This window comes from Ambystoma mexicanum, chromosome 11 (assembly GCF_040938575.1).
Source record: "Ambystoma mexicanum isolate Mex_15411 chromosome 11, UKY_AmexF1_1, whole genome shotgun sequence".
In the NCBI taxonomy this organism is placed as follows: domain Eukaryota; kingdom Metazoa; phylum Chordata; class Amphibia; order Caudata; family Ambystomatidae; genus Ambystoma; species Ambystoma mexicanum.
In genome coordinates, this window is record NC_090934.1 from 974833106 (window position 1) to 974853279 (window position 20174).

General features: G+C 47.5%; 1 protein-coding gene across 1 annotated transcript in view; it reads left to right on the forward strand.

Moving 5' to 3' along the window:
* Window positions 1–20174, forward strand: part of IGHMBP2 (immunoglobulin mu DNA binding protein 2) — a 530708-nt gene that overhangs the window by 406799 nt on the left and 103735 nt on the right. Inside the window, exon 11 of the mRNA XM_069624129.1 lies at window positions 15757–15851. Coding sequence (XP_069480230.1) covers window positions 15757–15851 — 95 coding nt within the window. The remainder of the gene's footprint in view (window positions 1–15756; window positions 15852–20174) is intronic.

Here is a 20174-nt window from a genome sequence, read left to right on the forward strand (position 1 = left end):
CACATTCGAGGAGTGCAAGGAGGAGTTTGGGATAAAAGAGGGGGAAAGGCTCAGATATGCACAGCTGCGACATTGGGGCCTGAACCCGATGAATAGGCAGGCAGCAACAAGAGACAAGACCTGTTTTGAGAGGTTCCTCTTGTCTAATGACTGGTCCAGAGGGCTGATATCCAACCTATACAAAATTCTATACGAAGCCACCGTCAGGGGTCAATGGCGATATATGCGGAGGTGGGAACAGGTCGTAGGGAGGGATATTGAGTGAGGAGAGTGGGAGCACCTATGGAGGAAAATCCCAAAACTAGTGAAGGCTTCACAACTGCAAGAAACATGGTATAAGATTTTATTTGGGTGGCATTATACCGCGGCACGCCTTCGGGAGATTTATCCTAACACATCGGGGACATGCTGGAGGGGTTGTGGGTTGGAGGGTACGGCACAACATATTTGGTGGGATTGCTATAGTTTTTCAGTGCACACTGGGAAGTGAGCTTTGTTAATTTCAAATTTTAACAAAAATCACCACATAGTGTTCTCCCAAAGGGAATTCATTAAATTAATATTTTTTTAGTTAAATAGGCTAAGGATATGCAAAGTTGTATCCGGACCGGCAAACTCTGAGTTGTGCTCGTGGGTGCCTGGCGGAATGAAAGGCACCCGCAAGCACAGCATGTCGGATGCACCGGCACCGTTGCATCCGACCTACCCATTCCCATTGAGCCGCATTTCAAATGGGAATGGGGAAGAATTTTTTCCGGTGCCCAGGAAGTGGCAAATACTGGGTCCGGCAAGGCCGTAAGGACCCGGTAATTGCCCATTTCTGGGCGCCGGAAAAAAATGAATACCGGCGGCAGCCATGCCTGCATTACAGGCGCGGCTACCGCCAGCCTCGTAATGAGGCCCACAGTCTAGAGAACTTTTCTGTTTTCAACTTGTCCTAGCAGCCACACTTTATTGCAGTTGTAAAATAGCTGGGGGGATATTCGTGGGGGCAGTCCTTTGTGACATTTGTCCCACAGCAAGCACACGGTTTGCCTCAGGCCTACAAAATGTTTTCATAGAAACCAAGTGGGCTTTTCTTTCCTAATGTTTGCTGGTATTTTACATGCAAAACATAATATACCTTACTTTTTGTCAACACGCACCATGCCTTTCCCATTTTTCCCATTTAAACTGCAAATACACATGCAATGCCGTTTTTGTGTCGGTGTTTAAAAATCCAGTTTTTCATGTTAAAAGGGAACTTTTGAATTTCTTCTTTCTTTGTGCATTAAATAATGCTTTTTTTGGTAATGACAGGTAGGCTCTTTTCACATGGCCCTTCAGTTCTGTTAGTTTGAGTCCTTTCATTATACCCCACTTATAATCTGGCAGGCCTGTAAACCTCCTTTTGTATAAGATACTTTGGTGATAATGGCAAGATGTCCCTCTGTTTTTCCACCCAAAAAGAGCTGGATTTAACCACAATGTAAACATGTGGTATCAATTCTAGATTGCCACTGATCTCACTCCTGGACTCGTCATTAGGGGCTACTAAACAATCAAAAGGAGCATCTATTACTAGATGCCAATGCTATTACCTCATCTATAGCCGAATGAGGTTTTAAACAAATAACAAATCTCCAGTATACTACCCATTCTATGACCTACACACAATACTGATGGCATAAAATACTACAATGTATGCATAAAATTCATACATGGAACCTTTACATCAATTACATACAGTGTGCACATTTACACCAATATACACAAAATAAACATAATTCCCAGCAACGCTATGATCTGGTTAACACAAGCGTGGATACACTAAACACAATTAACACTCTGTATTTTTGTTCCTTTTCATTTGGGGCAACATTTTGGGTAGTGCACCAAATGTAAGAAGTGAGGTAATCCTACCGTGGCTAGAAAATGGGAGAAAGTGGACCCACAATTAACCTATGTCTTTTATTTATTAAGTTTTGACCATTGTTCCCACATCCATCCAAGCATACTACCGCAATAACACCTCATCTCACTGTTTCTCAACCTTCCCCCAACACCCTCAACCCATCTTCTGTAGCACATGCTATGGAGTTTTTCTTTTAGAGAAATTTGAAATGTCAACAGTTCATTAACTCTACTCCTTAATTTGCACTCCTCGACATCCCAAGAATGTGCCCCTCTCTCATTGTTCACTCCACGAAAACTGTCATCTCTTTCCTTGTCCTCAGCAGGGTTGACTACTACTCTAGCCTCCTTATCGGACTACCCTGCTACCCATTTACCTGATTGGACATGGTACTTACTTTTGCTACCCTGACCACCTCAAGGTATGAAGGCTGCACATATGTAATCGCCCCTCGTTACATTTCTTCTTGTCTATAAAGAGCCTCTGTTTATTTGATTTTATGTTTTAACGCCTTTGTTCACAAATTTGCCTTTTCTGCTCCTTCCCTTTTTTTATGGGGGGATTTCTCTGGCAGGGTTTGAAATGGACAGGAGCTGGGAGCTATTTAGCTCCTGCTCGTAGCCTAGAAGAGCCTGGTTAGCTTGACAGAACAGTTACCAGGAGATACTTTTGGCTTCCCAAGCCAACTGATGCTGAACAAACACACCTGTTTGAAATTATCTCTGTGCATTTGGGACAATCTATAAATACACTTTAGGACACTATACAACATTCAAAGCATAATGGACAAGTGGAAGTTAGGTTGGCAGAACACTATGGACTAGCTCCTCGTTCCCCACTGGTAACTGTAGGGGTGGCATGGTATCACAAGTATGACACTGAGACAATACGTACAATTTTAAAACCTTTATTGAAGTTTCTGTGGTTGGAAAAAACGCCTACTCTGCCCTATAACTAAGATGGGAGTAGTCTCAAACATCAAACGATAAACAAAACCGTCCTAGTGGAGTCCGTCAAATCAAAATGGCCTATGCTAACAAAACCTAATGTCTAATGCTTGTGTAGCCCGTGGCCACACAGTGCCGGCTAGTTGGGCTACATCATGACCCTCTGAGGGAACACAGAAAAGAAGACACCACACTGGGGTAATAAAGGCTTTATTATGTGTGGGTGTGGGGGTCTGTGGGTGTGGTAAGAAATCATCCAGCTCACCATGTGGCTGGATGGAATAATGAAAGTAAAAGACAGAACAATAGAAAAGAACTCACCTTCCCAAGAATGGGCAGGGGAGAGAAAAGAATCGAGCCGGCTTTAAAAAATAAAGACAGTTGGGAGAAAAGTTGGAGAGGGAGAGAAAAGAAATGTGTACCTGGGGGTGGGGGTTGCTGCCTCAAGCGGCACCCTGGGGCCTTAATCTGTTGAAAAGCGCTGGGTGGCGCAATGGGGAGCCCCCACCACAGAGACTGCAAGTGGGCCGAGCGGCTATGCCAGGAGCTGCTCGGCCACACCAGGGCTGTGGCCCAGAAACATTCATGGCCCAGGCAACGTGGCTGCCCGGGCCCATCAAGAACAACCCAGCCAGGACCGCGTGCGCACGGCGGCCTCGGCCGGGCCGCCGGCTGTGCCCCAAAGACCCGCCTCGCGCGAGGCAGGCCGGTCCTCAATGAAATTCTCTCGTGCTGCATATGTCAGGAGCAACCCGGGAGTGAATGAAGTGTGTGCATCGGAAGCCCCGGGTTGGCCTCGGCAGCCTACCCTAGTGAAAATGAGGTGATGGCAAAGTCCTGCGCTGCCAAGCCGAGTGGCCCAGGTGAAGACGGAGCCCGCCCCCAACGCATTGTTGAGAAGGCAGGCCAATAGAAGGCTGCAGAGCATGGCAACGTCCCTGTTGCTATGGGGACACAACGTTACCTGAAAATGGAGCCCAGAAGCGGCAGTGAAATCGGGTGGGCCCCACAGGTAACGGGGCCCACCCATTGAATTTATTTATTGCTGCGGGCCGCACCAGTGATGTCGGGGGGGGGGGGCCTCCCAGCCAATGGTGCCCACCCTAAAACAGAAACATGGCCGTGGGTGCTGCAGTGAGTGTGGCCGGTCCCCATGTGCATAGGGGCCCACCCAGGACAGTTCATAGTGCGCGGGCAGTGAGGTGACCCAAGTGATGGACAGGGTCACCCTGAAGGACCACATTAGGTCAACAGTCAAACACCAGATGAGCCAAGCACCATCTTCTCACCCATTGTCATCAGGGAACAGGCTCCAGCCTGCAACCACCACCTCACAGGCTTGTGTGCAGACAGTTTGTTTTTCGAAACTCGAAAATGGTCGTCGACACAGGGCGTGCCAGTAATACTATCCCTAGTGTGACGTCCACTGTACCCATGATCCCTCACACGTCCAGGACCCTCAGATTGTTTTTTTCCGCCATACTGGTCGGAAGCATCCCGCGGAGTTCCCAGGCCTTAGCCATAATTTACGACGGAATTGGGCCTCGGAAGGCCTCTGGCCTCGGCCCTGCAAGTAGGGAGAGTGGGGGGTGGTACATACTCTACACTCTAAATATATATATATAGGCTTTTTCTTATATATTCCTACACACACTAGCTCGCTGCCACAGGGTGCGTATGGAGGGTACCCCTTTCCAATTCTGCCCCAAGTGCAACCGTAAGTACCCTTGGGTTGACAAACACGCCACTTGTAACCTCTGCTTGCCGAGTGACCACCCCAAGACCAACTGCAGAGCGTGTCGTCGGTTTAAACCAAAAACCCTTAAGGACCGTTCGACCAAACGTTGGGCCCACCACACCAGGCAACAAGAGGCCATGGCAGCGGAGGGCGCCTTCAGCGATGGCAGCAACGCCGTGCTTTCAGACGGCGAGGGCAACGTGGCGTCGAGAGACAGCCAAGCGCAAGTCCCTGACCTCGGAAGGTTGTCCGGCAGGGCAGCTATGGGGAAAACCCCCGGCGACACGAGCGCTACCCACACCACTTCCACCAAACACGCGAAGTCCCACCGAGACTCAACGCGCACGTCCAGTTCTCGGAAAGAGGCACACAGAGAACGGTCCATCGAATCGGTGTCCTCTGGGCGTTCTCGATCTAGATTGCCACATGACTCCAGGCATGGAGGCACTGTTGCCAAACGTGCCTCGCTCCCTAAGGTAACGGAGGTTCGATCGTCGGAAGACGAAGCCGACCTCTATCCCCAGGCCACACTCTAGGAGTCGGCGTCGGCAGACCGCGTGGCGGCTGTTCCCGAGTCCCGACCTCCACACTCTAGCCATAGGGACACTACCCCCGAACCTCGATGCCAGACGTCGAAAAGCTCTGAAGGAGCGAAAACACCGGGGAAACACTCTTCCACCCACTGGGAGGGGAGAAAAACAACAAAAGAAGCATTCTCTACCTTCTTCTACACCACAAAAGCAGTCAGACAGGTCACAGTCTTCTACTCCACAGAAACAGACAGACAAGTTTCAGTCTTCTGTCATTTTAACCAAGACGCCTGCATAAAGCCATAGGTCCAGTCAAAATAAAACAGGGAAACTCTCCCAGGAAAGAGTAATTCCCAGCTCTAAGGAATGGTCTAGTGACGACATAGACAGAGTTATGTCTAGGATGTCATCCTTGGCAGACTTCTATGCCAAAAATCCTGAGCACTTCCTCTCGTATACCCCTGACGGGGCTACACCCTCAGGCTCTAGGGACCCGACACCCCCAAGTAAGAAGTCCCGGGTTGAAGCACCAACACGGTCTTCAGACCCCTTCTGTATACAGCCCTACTCTCAATATAATGAGGATCCACCTTTTATTGAGGATCCAGATTTGGGCACATTGGGAGACCAAACTGAGACGGGCTACTATGGGGATGACGAGGACCAAGAGGAGGACGACGACGACGACGACCCAGAAACCTACAGGGTAGATTCCCTAGTAGACAAAGAACCCCCGGTTACCGACTCCCCTGTCGACAACCAACCTCGCCTGAATGAAGTTTTGTCCAGAGCGTCAGAACACTTCCACATTGACACCCAAGGAGCACAGGAAGAGTGGGACTTTGCAGAGGAATTAGTGGGAGACAGGAGACCGGTTGCACAGGCCACCCCTATCCTCAAATCTATACAAAGAAGAATACACCCTTCCCTTGTAAATCCTAACCTCACCAGGGCAGTAAACCCCAGGATCGAAAAACTATTCAGGGCAGCCCAATCAGACCCGCTGTACATAAGGGGGCATATGAAACCGGACTCCCTAGTAGTTACGAACACCCGAAAGAGGGCGGGAACGCCCCTATCATCCCGACAAGGAGAGCAAGAACATTTATGGGTTGGGTAGGAAAGTAGCCTCCACTTCCGCCTACCAGGCAAGGATTGCCAACTCCACCACCCTACTGGTGAGTTACAACTGCCACCAGTGGCAAGAAGTCGCGGCACTCATCGACTCCGCCCCAGAACCCTTAAAAAGCCAGTTGGCATGGGTTGGGTCAGAGGGGAAGAGCCGTGTCCGGTTGCATCTTAAAAGCAACCTTTGATGCCGCGGATAACGCTGGCAGATTGATAGCAGAGAGCACTGTTATCAAAAGACATGCTTGGTTACGGCAATCTGGGTTCAAACCCGAGACCCAAGCATCGTTAATAGACAAACCGGTGGAGCCGGATCTACTGTTTGGCAAGGCGGTAGAGGACGCGCAAAAAAATGCCAAGGATGAGTATGAGACTCTCAAATCCCTGGGCCAATTCACCAACAAACCCCTGAATCAAAGAGGGAATGGCAGTTTTCGTCGCCCACACGGCCAAAATTCCCAGAGAGGCGCCAACTATTCCCAGGGGCAGGGTACACCATGGAACAACAACCAGCAGTCTACCCAGGGTTATGGCAGGGGTAACAAAAGAGGATGTGGTAAGGATAGAGGCAGCCCCAGTAGAGGCGGCGGCACGCCTCCTACAAAACAGTGACGTTCCGTCCAGGGTCCCTTCTCACGCATCCCCAGTGGGGGATGCATTTCCAACTTCACCCAAGGTTGGGAAGGGATCAAATCAGACAGATGGGTGCTGTCCACAGTGTCTGCAGGATACTGCATAGAACTGTTAGGGCGTCCCCGAAACCACCCTCCACGACAAAAAGTACACTCATTAGACCAGCAGAAGATCCTCCTCGAAGAGATCGCCAATCTTCTAGCAAAGGACGCGATAGAACTCGTCCCGGGACACCAGGTAAACAAGGGTATTTATTCAACTTACTTCCTTGTGCCAAAAAAAGATTTGAAATGCGCCCAGTATTGGACTTACGGCCTGCAAACAAGTATGTCAAGCCCCAAACATTTCGTATGACTACTCTCCAAGAGGTAATCCCCCTCCTAAAAAAGGGGGATTACATGGCAACATTGGACATGAAAGATGCCTATTTTCATATTTCCATGTTCCCAGCGCACAGAAGATACTTGCGCTTCAAGGTGGACAGTCAGCACTACCAGTTCAAGGTACTGCCCTTCAGGATAACCTCGGCTCCAAGGGTATTCACCAAGGTACTGGCGGTGGCGGCGGCACACCTACGCAGGGAAGCAATCCCAGTGTACCCTAATCTGGACGACTGGCTCATCACGGGGGAGACCCCAGTAATTTGCAGAACAAACACTCAAAGAACGATCGACCTCCTCTTCGAATTAGGTTTCTCCATAAATGAGAAAAAGTCAAGTCTGGTGCCAAGCACCTCCAAACAGTTCCTAGGAGCTGTCCTAAACACACAAGAGGGGTTGGCCTTTCCATCAGAGGAAAGAATTCGGAATACACTGCTGCAAATTCCGCAATATCAGGCCAGTTGCCAAATAACGGTACGCAAAGCAATGCGTTTGCTGGGCATGATGGTGTCATGTATTTACTTGGTCCCGCGTGCGCGCCTTTGCATGCGTCCCATGCAAGAATGGTTGGCGAAACAGTGGTCTCAGGCAAGTGGTCAGTGGGACGATCTAGTGGTCATTTCGCCAACACTTGTACAAAGCCTTCACTGGTGGACAAGAGAAAATCTGTCCAGGGGAAAACCCTTTTACGATCCCGAGATACAGGCGGTAGTCACAACGGACGCATGCCTGTCAGGGTGGGGAGCACACCATCTCCACCACACAGCTCAGGGTCTCTGGTCTTACTCAGTGGCCAAGAATCATATCAACCTGCTAGAGCTTCTGGCAGTAGTCAGAGCGCTTCAAGTGTTCGAGCCCTACCTGTTGAACCTGTCAGTGCAGATCCGGACGGACAGCACTACAGCCATGTTTTACCGGAACAAGCAAGGAGGGACTCGTTCGCCAAATCTGTCCAAGCTTGCCCAGAAAATTTTGATATGGGCACTCGGACGGAACATCTTCCTGTCATCTCAACATGTTCCAGGGGATATCAATTCCCTGGCGGACGCTTTGAGCAGAGATCTCCTCCCAGAGGAACACTAATGGTGTCTACACAGAGAAATCGTAGAAGATATCTTCTCTCAGTGGGGTTTCCCCACTATAGACCTATTCGCCACAAGCGAAAACAGACAGTGCCCAGGATTCGCATCCAGGTTCCCCCAACCAGGCTCCCAGGGGAACGCCCTGTGGATGAACTGGTCAGGGATGTTTGCCTATGCTTTTCCACCAAAACCCCTGATCAGGAAGGTGGTCAACAAGATGAACAGAGAATCGATGACGCTCATCCTAGTTGCTCCCATGTGGGCGAGACAACCGTGGTTCCCACACTTACGCAGACTAGCGGTGTGCGAACCCATCAAACTCCCGGGCTGGTACAACCTACTGTCCCAGCACCAGGGTCAGAAAATGCATCCTCAACCCAACTCAATGAACCTGGCAGCATGGCTCCTGAAGTCATAGAGTTTGGACATCTCAATTTGCCGCAGAGATGTATGGACATCCTAAAAGAATCTAGGAAGCCAAACACGAGGCACTGCTACTTTGACAAATGGAAAAGATTTGTTATCTGGTGCCAGAACAAGCAAATCAACCCAGTTGATTGCACTCCTTCCACAATTGTCACATACATGCTCCACCTGCTGGACGCAAGGTTGGTTTTTAACCCACTAAAGATACACCTGGCAGCATACACCACCTCCCATAACAAGGTGTGGTGGAAAGAACCAGTGGTTAAAGCCTTCATGGAAGGAGTAAAGAGACTTCACCCTCCAATTTCAAACCCACCACCAGGATGGGACCTTAACGTCGTGCTATCTAAACTCATGGGCCCCCCATTCGAGCCCATGCGTAAAAGCAGTCTCAAACACCTGACTTATAAGATGGCCTTCTTGGTAGCAATTACACCTATAAGAAGGGTCAGTGAAATTCAGGCTCTGTCAGTGCAGGATCCTTTCTTTACGGTTCATAAAGATAAACTGGTTTTACGTACACACCCTAGGTTCTCACCTAAGTTTATTTCTAAATTCCATGTGAACCAGTCCATCGAGCTTCCGGCTTTCTTCCAAGACCCACACAGCTCGGCTGAGGTGAAACTACACACCCTAGACGTGCGTAGGGCGGTCCTATACTAAGTAAACAAAACCAGACCGCTAAGGAAAACAGACCAACTGTTTGTCTCCGTAGCTACAGGCAAAGAAGGGAGATCGTGTCTCTAAAGGTGCCATCTCTAAGTGGATTGTTAACTGTGTCCAGCTGTGTTACTCCCTTTCTGGAAAAACTTTGCCTTTCACGCCAAGAGCCCACTCTACAAGAGGCATTGGGGCCACTCTGGCTTTCATTGCAAATGTACCCCTTGACACCATTTACAAGGCAGCTACTTGGAGCTCTATTCACACTTTTACTCAGTACTGCTGCATTGACACCCATTCCAAGACAGATACTCAAGTGGGACAAGCGGTTCTAAGACATTTATTTGCTCATGACCCTTCTCACATCCCACCTCCTTCTTCTAACACTGCTCGCTAATCTATGCACAGCATGTGATCTAAGCAGATTCCACAAGCCTCAGAAGGGATACATTACTCACTGTAATCATATTTCTGATGCTTGTATCTGCTTAGATTCACATGCAACCCACCCTTCCTCCCCTCTGAGAGAAGGCGCATGGATGCTTGTAGTCTTATCTATCTATCTGCTTGGATTATCTGTACTCGTGCTACTCCTCATGCTACCTCATGTCAGAAAAAATACAATCTGAGGGTCCTGGACACGTGAGGGATCATGGGTACAGTGGACGTCACACTAGGGATAGTATTACTGGCACGCCCTGTGTCGACGCCCATTTCTGAGTTTCGAAAAACAAACTGTAATACTCTGCAGCTTCCACTAGATGTCGGCCTATGCACAGCATGTGAATCTAAGCAGATACAAGCATCAGAAATATGATTACGGTGAGTAATGTATTATATATATATATATATATATATATATATATATATATATATATATGTGTGTGTGTGTGTGTATGAGTAGTTATGTGTATATGGGATCAATGTTATGTAGGGTAAATGTTAAGTATGGGGAAATGGAGAGTTGAGGTATTAGAGGAATGTTAAGTAGGGAAACTACTAAGAAAGGATAGATAGGATATTATGTAGATGGCCATGGTTATTAATTTGGGGTAGAAGGGAGGCACCCTGGCGTGAGGTGGTAGCATAGATTGGCAGCCTGCCCAAGCCTTGCAAGATGGGACTGTGATGCTGGAAATGCATCGGAGGGACAGGGCATCCGTATCCTTGTCCATTACTGCCTTTTATCTTGTGTTCTGTTGTGTTTTCCGCACAGGAGTTCATGTGGGACAGCTCTCTTTTGGTTTTGGTGAACAGACCCATGGGATACCCTTATGGCACCCATGGTTGGGGGTACAACCCTGTGCTCCTAGTGTATGATTTTGGGCACCTGTGTGTGGCCCACAGAGCAGGGTATGGGCTGGTGGCAGCTCCATGCTGAATTTGATAGGTGCTCGGAGTATCCTCCATTTTGGGATACCCAGGCCCTGCCATTGGAATCAGTTGATTCCTAATGGGAAACAAGATGGCCCCTGTGGCCTCTTGCTTTCTATTGCCCGTTACCTTGTTTTTCCAAAGTCCTGGGAAGCCCTGACTCTGTCCCTTCCCCCTGACTGGCAGTTGGATGGGAGTTCCATATATGGTGTTGTTGTGAAGTCCAGGCCAGACTGGCTGGAGCCTTCTCAATGACTGTATGTCGTGGGTGCACCCTGTGGGTGACACCTGGGTGAATGGAGTGTGTGACGAATACGCATTCTGTGTTGTGGATGTCTAGTATCTGGTGTTTGATACAATGACTGAGACAGCCCTGCCAGAAACTGGTATGAATGCAGTGTGGAGTGTTGAATGGCTGGGTACTTGTCCCAATACACATAACTTGTTGTGAGTGCCTGGAGAGAAGTGAGTGGCCTGAATGCACTATGCACCTGGTTGGCTGCCTGCCTGCATGAATGCCCTTCTAGTATATCTGGGGGCCTCTCACTGCTAGAATTCGTGTTCAGAAGCTGAAGAGTTTCTGGAGTGAAACTGAAGCTTGACCTTGAAGCCCTGCCGGAAGAGAAGAATTGCTGTTGCCCTTCTTCATCAATCTGAAAGCTGCTGTGTCTCCAAGGACTGACCCAGAGAGGACCTGGTAAGGTGCCCTCTTCCTGAGCTACGAGGGACCATCGTGCACCAGCTGATCTTTGCCAAAGCTCCCTGGTAGACAGAGAAAGGGACTGCCGCGGAATCCCAGAGAGAAGCGCCCGAGCTGTTGTCCATCACCGTCAACGGCCGCCGTCGCTGACCAGTGCCGCAGCGCTCCTGTTTGCCTAAGAACTTCATTTCATCCAAGGACATTCTCGTCCGCGCCGTCAACCACTTTTTCTAACCGGAGAAAGTTGACGCCGACGACGTGCCGAGGAACATCCACCGGTGGGTTTACCGCCACCCGACGACCACAGAGGCGCCTACGACTCGACGCCCTTGCTGAGCCACAGTGCTTCAAACTCTTTGCGGTCCAGAACTATTCTCACCGAGGTGCCCCGCATGCCTCTCTCTTGCAGGACGTCTACGCTCCGTGGTCGATGAGCACCGCCAGGAACAAAGCTGCCACTTCACCGCCGTAGTTCACCCTTCCTCTCGCCGGACGTTCGACGACCCGTGGCTCCTGCCTTAAAGGGAGTGCACTCAAGAAGGGCTGTCGACTTCCAGATGAGGAACTCGTTAACACCAGGTACTTTGGGGTTGCTGAGCTATTGGAAAGACTTCTGTAAACAATATATGGACTGGGCTTGTGGTATATATTTATTCTACAGGTTGCCCAGGTGGGGGGGGGATCTCCACACTGAACTGTGTCCAGTGGTAAGGGCCAGTATTGTGCCTATTGCTCTAACCAACTGCTTTCCTCTTAGATCTATTGTTGGTTACTTTTTTTCCTTGATCTGTGTAACATTTGACCAGAGTTTAGTTAATGCACTTTAATGAGATCTGATAATAATTGTGGTATCACTTTAGAACTGTATATATTTACCATTGTAGATTTTCTGAGCACAAAGTGAGTTATTGTGATAGTGTACATAACCTTGAATATTAATAATATAAAGACTGTGTTTTAACTAATACAGTGTGTGGCCATTCCTTTGTGGGGACTTGGGGACTACACTGTACTTAAGAACCAGCCTGCACCACCTCCTGAGAAGCTAGGCCTTGATTGCTCGACCAGCGCTACCTTATAGAGAATCTTGGCTGGGGTCCTCTGTGCCTCTCCTCTTCCATATAGAGAGCAGGAGTACAAACACCCCCTCCAGTCTTTACAGGGACCACCCACAGAGGCCATCCTCTGGCCTCACTCTCCAAGTGGGTGGTACCTGAGTTTAGGAAGGGGATTGGTTGCAGCAAGCTCATCCTTAGGGTCCCTGGGAACCCTCCAAGGAAGGGTGAGCTATTGTAGCTGGACCCCGCTTAGATGGAGCTCACGCCGGGGGAATCCTAGGGTCTTCTAAGGTTATGCTTAATAAAGAGGGACCCTGTTGGGGTCTCTATAAAAATTCACTCTGGTGTCTGTGTCCATTAACTATCAAGGAACTCAGGGTGTGGCCCATCTCCTGTATTAACCCTTCTATTTGTAGTTTGCTTAGCACCCCACCAGAGCAGCTGGTCTGGGATGGTCGGGTGGTGTCGGTTAGTCAGTTCCTGTCCCGAAGTATTTATAACACTGTGCTGGACTGGGCCAGGGAAAAAAGAAGGGGCTACACCTGCCCTATCTCTTGTACAAAAAAGTGTGTAAAGGAGAAAGGCATGTAAAGGAAAAATCGGTGTTCAAAAGAATAAATGTTGCTGAATCAGCCCTTCCCCCCACGTTGGACCACACAGAGTAAAGCAGTCCCTCTAGGCAGGATGACGCACTCTGACTTGGATTTTCAACACAATAAACAGTCCCAAAATATGGGTTGAGGCCCGTCTGGCCTTCCATGTTAAAGTCTATTGTTCTAGACTTCTAAATAATGTTTCAACAAAATATTCATGTAGGTTCCCCATCTGTCGGGCTCATACCTTTCACAACAAAGTTCACATATAGGTCCCCCTCTGTCGGGCTCAGACCTCCACAAAGCATGCGAGGGGGCTCCCTTCCCCAAGCTTATAACACTCAGGTCTCCCTCTGCCGGGCTCAGGCCACTTTCGGGTGTCGAAAGACATTTTAATGTGTGTCTTCTTTACAGACCTCTGCAGGACCACTTAGACTAACAGAACAAGGTTCAACTTTCACTCTCCCCTTCTCTAGGAGTTAATCTTGGCTTACTTTGTTTTGGCAGTTCATTCGCTTAATCGTTACAAGCAACACACCTTTCATTGGGACTTTCGAGTGGGCTGCTTCCTTTTGGCCGGACGACTCTGATTTCTCAGCTGTCCTTACTTCAAAGTTCATTCACAAGTCTGCCTTTCTTCGCGTCTCATACACACGCGTGCAGCCTTCACTTGAGATATAATGGTGCCACTTCAAACTTTCTTTAACACACCGATCTCTCAGGTCGCTTGATAACTCACGGGCTGTGTGCGTTTTTCTTGGTTTTACGATTTCCAATTCAGGACTCGCGTATAGTACCACAGGCTTGGCCTCGCCTCCCCAACTCTGGCGTTCACCCGGGAGGGCCCCTGGCGTCCTTGAAACACAATGCAGCCTTCTTTGTGTGTTTTTCGCGGCCTGTCGGCAGCAACAACCTCGTCTTCTGCCTTGCTCAGATTGTCTGTAGATTCTGCCTTTTAGCCGTGTGACGAGAACTAATTGGTATCCGGTGTATGCACTTGAAGTCAAGTGCCTGACTTCTCTTGACCCGATTAATGGGACATGTCCAGTACGATGTAGGATGGTTTGTCTTGCTGCTCTTAGTCACCCTCTTCCTCGGCCCAGTGTTTGTGTCAAAAGGGTGGGGGGGTTGGGAACTTGGAGAATCCTAAAAAATAGGATATATGATATGATATTTTATTTATATTGCGCTCATACACAGGTGTTTCAGAGCACGAGATGGGTTACTTTAACAGAAAAAGGGTGAATGCCGCGTCTCACCATCGGCTGCCTCACCCCCCACTTCCCGAAGAACCCTCTCCTTGGTGATCTTCCCGCACTGGTCCACCCCCATGGTCCGGATCCAAAGGCGATGGCCGTGCCCTGGCCACCTGAGAGAAATCGATGCCTGGGGCCTAGCGGGTGAGATACCCTCTGGTTTCTCACATAACTCCTGTCATGGGTTATTGCTGGGGTTCTATGTCCTTTCATCAACACCCGTTTTAGCGATGGGTGTTTTGCTGCAGGGTTTTTTCAAAAAAACGAAAGTGTTCATCCCCTCCCCCCCCAGCACGTTATTTAATAACATTTCAGGTTTTTCAGAAAATACCCCACAGCAAAACACCCGTCGTTAAAACGGGTGTTGAAAGGATGTGATACAATTGCTGGAGACCCAGGAGCTGCTGTTTGCTCCTGCTTTTCCGATATTAATTTCGATCCCTACCATGGCAAACTTCCTTGGAGCACACGCCCCACCCTGCTACACCTTTGTCATTTTTTAAACAGAATTTTAAAATCTTGTTTCAATTTCATTGGAAAGTTCTAAACAATGCTAATTTATTTAGAAGATGGACACTTGACACTTCACTGATGAGTCTGGTTGCAATTCTCCATCTTTGACTGTAACTGTATTCATGTACAGCTTTTAGCTCTGTTCTAAAGAAAAGGTCTCCCAGATAACAAACCAATAATCAATTCATACATTTTCCACAGCTGTTCAAGCAAACCGGTGTTAAGCAGAACCGATGTTGTCATGCCGCCAGTTACAGCAATGTCTTCGTACATTTGCTCTGTCCATTCACCGCTGCAGCCAGTTAGGGGTCTACTTTAAAGGAACCACAGAGACTTGCAAATAATCAGGCAGAAATGCGTGTATTTTCAGGCAACTTTGGATATCTGCAGGAGGAGTGTAAGCACACTGAAAGCGGATGAGCCAAAGATGTGGGAGGAGTACATTCAGGGTCGCACACCCTGTGTGCGGCAAGCAAGGGCAGCTGCACCTCTTTCTCAATGAACAGCTGTCTGTCGTGTCACAAGGTTTCCGGAAGGACTCTTGTTATTAAAAAATAAGTACTGTATTCCACCGCAAATGTGCCTGTGTTAAACAGTGGCGTAATCTAGCAACACAAAAGAGAACAAACAAAAAAAGAATCAGTAGTCTTTGTCAAAATTGATAGTCGCAAAGCAATTTCTGCTCTTTGGTTATTCAGTAGGCCATCATTCTAGAAGTTTTTGGGTGCAACACAATCTCAAGAGAAAATGGTTCTTTATAGAAGCAAACCATATCTGCATTCCTTTGATTATTGAAGTTGTCAAATATGTTTTCATTCATAAGTGCAATTTCTCTCTCTTGCAGGTGAAGTGCGGCTTGTTGGTTTGCATCTCCAGGCTTTAGTGGAAGCGGGCGTTAAAGCACGTGATATTGCAGTTATTGCACCATACAACCTTCAGGTATTATGTTTGAAATTGTTTTTATAGATTTTGCTCAATCATCTGTGCAACATATTATATTGCCCATCATATGTCTTCGCCTACTCCCACGAATTTAAGATGTAACAAATGTCTCTATTTTGTGATATGAGTCACTGCCCAATTCTGGACTCCTGTGGCTAACAAAGTCCCAGAGATGGTAATTCGTCTGACAGAAGCACTTATGCCAGGCAAGTTACTGGAACTGTCAGGCAGTGTTCAGATGGCACACTGCCATAGCAGAGTTGGCAGGTGCAGCCTACGTGCAATCACCCTGTGACAGAGAAAGCATGGCCCTTAGGTTATTTTTAAGCCCAGTGGCCATATGAATTTCAAATTGTGGCTATGTGGGAGCTGTTCTCCTTTCCCTCTGGAAGCAGTAGTGAGTTTTGTTGTTTCTTGCCATCGGCCTCTGGTTTGGCAGCGTGTACAGTTGGAGGCAGCAAGTTCCCAAGGAAGGCTTTTGCTCTGGAAAGCTTTTGTTGTGGGAGAAATCACACTTTGTGTCTCCCGAGTGGGTTCATTGTAATAGCTAGACAATCATAGGGACAGAGTATCTGCATGAGTCCCACGGACAGTATTGACTCATGTTGTAATTCTAGGGAACTATTTAAAATTCTGAAAGAACAAGAGGTTGTCCCAGAACCTGTAGCATCTTCGATCACTCAAAATGACGATTGGTGCCTGGATATCCAGAATGCCATGGTAAATAAACTGGATGGTATTCGGGAATCAATAGCCACAAAAAAAGTGCATTTGACACACAGGGCACTCATATAGTTGGCAATACTTTTACTAGGGATCCAGACATCCCCATCTTTGACTTCGTACCCATATCAGAGGAGTTAGCATCCATTATCAATAAACTTAAAGCAACCAATTGCACAGGGGACCCATGTGCCTCTACTATTATCAAAACATGTCCCCCGACTCTGGTACAGGCCATAGGCAAATTCGTCAATGCCTCACTTCGGAATTGTAAGGTTCCAGATGATATGAAGCAAGCTTGGGTCACTCCATTATTAAAAAAAACCAACTTGGATCAGAACGTACCCACTAACTATAGGCCGATAACCAATACCCCTTTTTTATTAAAGATATTGGATTGGGTTGCCTATATCCAAATGGCTCAACACCTTAATTCCTACCCTATTCTCAACCCTTTCCAGTCAGGGTTCAGACAAGGCTTCGGCACAGAGACCTCTCTACTGGATCTTAAGTCACAACTGCTCCAGAGATTGGATACTCAGAAGATCTCTCTCCTAATCTCTTTGGACCAATCGGCAGCATTCGACCTTGTCGAAATAGGCTCATGTCGGCAGCTAATTGTTCGCGGGCCGCCACTAATTGGCTTCTCTCCTTCTTATCTAACAGATCCAGCAGGGTATGTGCCAACAATGCAAAAGCACCGGCAATTCAGATACTTTTTGGAGTGCCACAAGGAGCTACCTTGTCACCGTGCATTTATAATATCGTCATGGCCCCTTTCTTTGCCCACCTGGTCCAGGAGGGCATACTTTTCTCTAACTATGCAGATGATACACAATGTATCATCCCTCATACGGGCCAGCATGACAAGGACGAAAGAGAACTTAACCGCATATTTACCATCATTGAACAATGGATGATGCTGAACAATCTCACACTCAACCGTGGAAAGACGGAACTTATGGTGGTGGGATCTGATAGCATTTTAGCCAAACTTGACCCAGCTTACAAATATTTTCAGCTGGGAGATGCTCAAATCCCCACTCTCCCCAAGGTAAAGATTTTGGGAGTGGTTCTGGACCAATCGCTCAACATGAAGTCTTATGTGGCCAGTACTGTGTCTTCTGCCACCTACTACATTAAACTGTTGACCCACCTGCAACCATTTATTTCTCAGCCTAATGCATATATCGCTCGAGCTATCATAGGGTCCAAATTAGATTATTGCTGCAGCTTACTAGCAGGTTCTAGCAAAAAGACCATTAACCGTCTCCAGGTGGTTCAAAATGGAGCGGTTAGAGTGGTATCTGGACTTACCTATAGGGCACATGTATCTGAGGCACATCGAGCACTGCACTGGCTGCCCGTGGAGTCGCGAATATCCTTCAGACTCATGGTTTTCACCTTTAAATGTCTCAAGGGCATTATGCCCACCTACCTACAAAGGTACATGGGAATAAAACCCTGCCTTAGAAATCTTCGTTCAAATAACCAGAACCTGCTTCACCAGCCCAAATTCAAGACTAAAAAAGCACAATGGGGCGCCTTTGTGGCTCCGGCACTCTGGAACGCCCTACCAGATCAGCTGAGAAGCTCCGTAGCCCTGAGTAACTTCAAGAAGGGTCTCAAAAGGTTCCTTTTTAAATAGTAGACTTCGAATCACTTAGCGCTGCTTGTTCCCTGTTCTGGCGACACTTGGGGATATCCCGGTCATTCCATGTCTTTTATCTGTCTTGTCTGCGCCCTCACACCCATGGGTCTATGGTTGCGCAATATAAATGTAATAAAGTAAAGTAACTGCATCCGTCAGTCACACTGAGCTGAAATGATGGCTTTGTTTGCATGTTCTAAACACAGCTTGTGACTTCAGGTTTCTCCAGCAATGCTGCTTGAGAACACAATGTACCAGATTTACCATCAGGAATCATATTTGACTGGCCACATGAGGGTAACTTTTTAAATCCTTACTATATTCATATATTTATTCATTTCAGCTTGGATTCTGGGGCAGGTCTGCCGTTTGCTCCCATATCACAGACTTTGTGATCTGAAGGGAAAACATCTCTGGAATTGACGGAGGACAGATAGTAGTAACCTGCTAGGTCCTAAGGCTGAAGATCCTCCCATAGACATCAGTGGGGTCTGAGTGAGTTTGTATGATGGTTCCCCAACTCACCCTGGAATACTGCAAGGGTGGTCCGGGATCCCACATTTAACTACATCAGGTCCAGCATCCTCTAGCTTGCGCTGTTGAAGGGCACATATGACCACTATACTGTCAGTACCCAGAACCCAATAGGAAACAACTTCACAGCATGTAAAGTCTTACTGCTCTGTGTCCTACGTTTGAGTGAAAATGCTGCTGTAATGCTTCAGGGGAAGGTGTGTGAGCACTTAATTGCAGGTGGCTGGTGTGGACAGTTGTGAGAAGAGATAACAGGTAAGGGTGAAAGAAAGAAAATTAGAGCTAACTCCTAATACACGCCTGTGTCTACCAGAATGAACCATGTCCAACATTAGGAATGACCTAAAACAGCATTCTGAGTACCGAATCTCCCCATTGCTCCCTGCGATGTTTGCCATATCTCTGCAAAATTCCTTCCTGGTTTTCATGAAATTCCTTCCGAATTTCCCTGATGGTCTCAGTAAATGTCACTCCCATTCCCTTAAAATCTCCCTGATGTTGCTAGCAAATGTTAATGCCATTCCCTCAAAATCTTCCTGATGTTCTGCCGAAACTGCCTCATGTCAAAGCCAAATAATGTTATGTACAGTCTTTCCTCGTCCAATTTTCCATTTTGTTTGCTGTGCATAGCAGGGTGGCTTAGTAAATTGTATTAAATTATATCAAACGCGAGAGGATAAAAGCCTGACCTCGGGTCACATATACATGCCAGCAGCAAACATTCAGCTTACTGATAGCTTACCATCTTACCTTCTTAATATTCCTTCCAATTCTCCCTAGTGTGCCTTTCGAAATATACCTGATCAAAATCTCCATGATTTAACCATAACCTCCCCCTGATGTTCACTCTAAATATTATAGAAGTTCCTTTTAAATCTTTGTGATGTTCTCGCCACCTATCCCTTTTTCTTCGTCCAAGTCTATTATGTTCACCAACTATCAGTATTGTTCACTTCAGGTTTCACAGTTGTCTGGCAATAGTCCTCCATAGTGTTTAAGGCAAATCTCTTAAATTTGGCCTCCAAATCTCACTGATGTTCCTTGCAAATTTCACAGATGCTTCTTGTTGTGTGTATATTTGTGCAAATGCCCTGTTGTAGTGTCCAATTCTGGAGCACTTATTTTGCTAAAGTGCTGCAGGGAGGTTAGTGGGTGTTTTATTTTGACAGATTGCAAGTGACTGGTGGTCAGTGGTACAAGTAGAAATGAAAGTCAAAGCAACATACGGAGCACCCCAACTACAAAGAAGTACATTTGCACAGTGTAACTCGGCACAAATGACCCGCACCACAAAATGTCCCAAATCTTTTTCGTGAAGTTCTCACAAGTTTTCTTACCACTGCACAGCACTCTGTTGCTTCCTGAAGCTACGTTCATACTCAGTAAATGAACAAAATAATATGGTTTCTCTG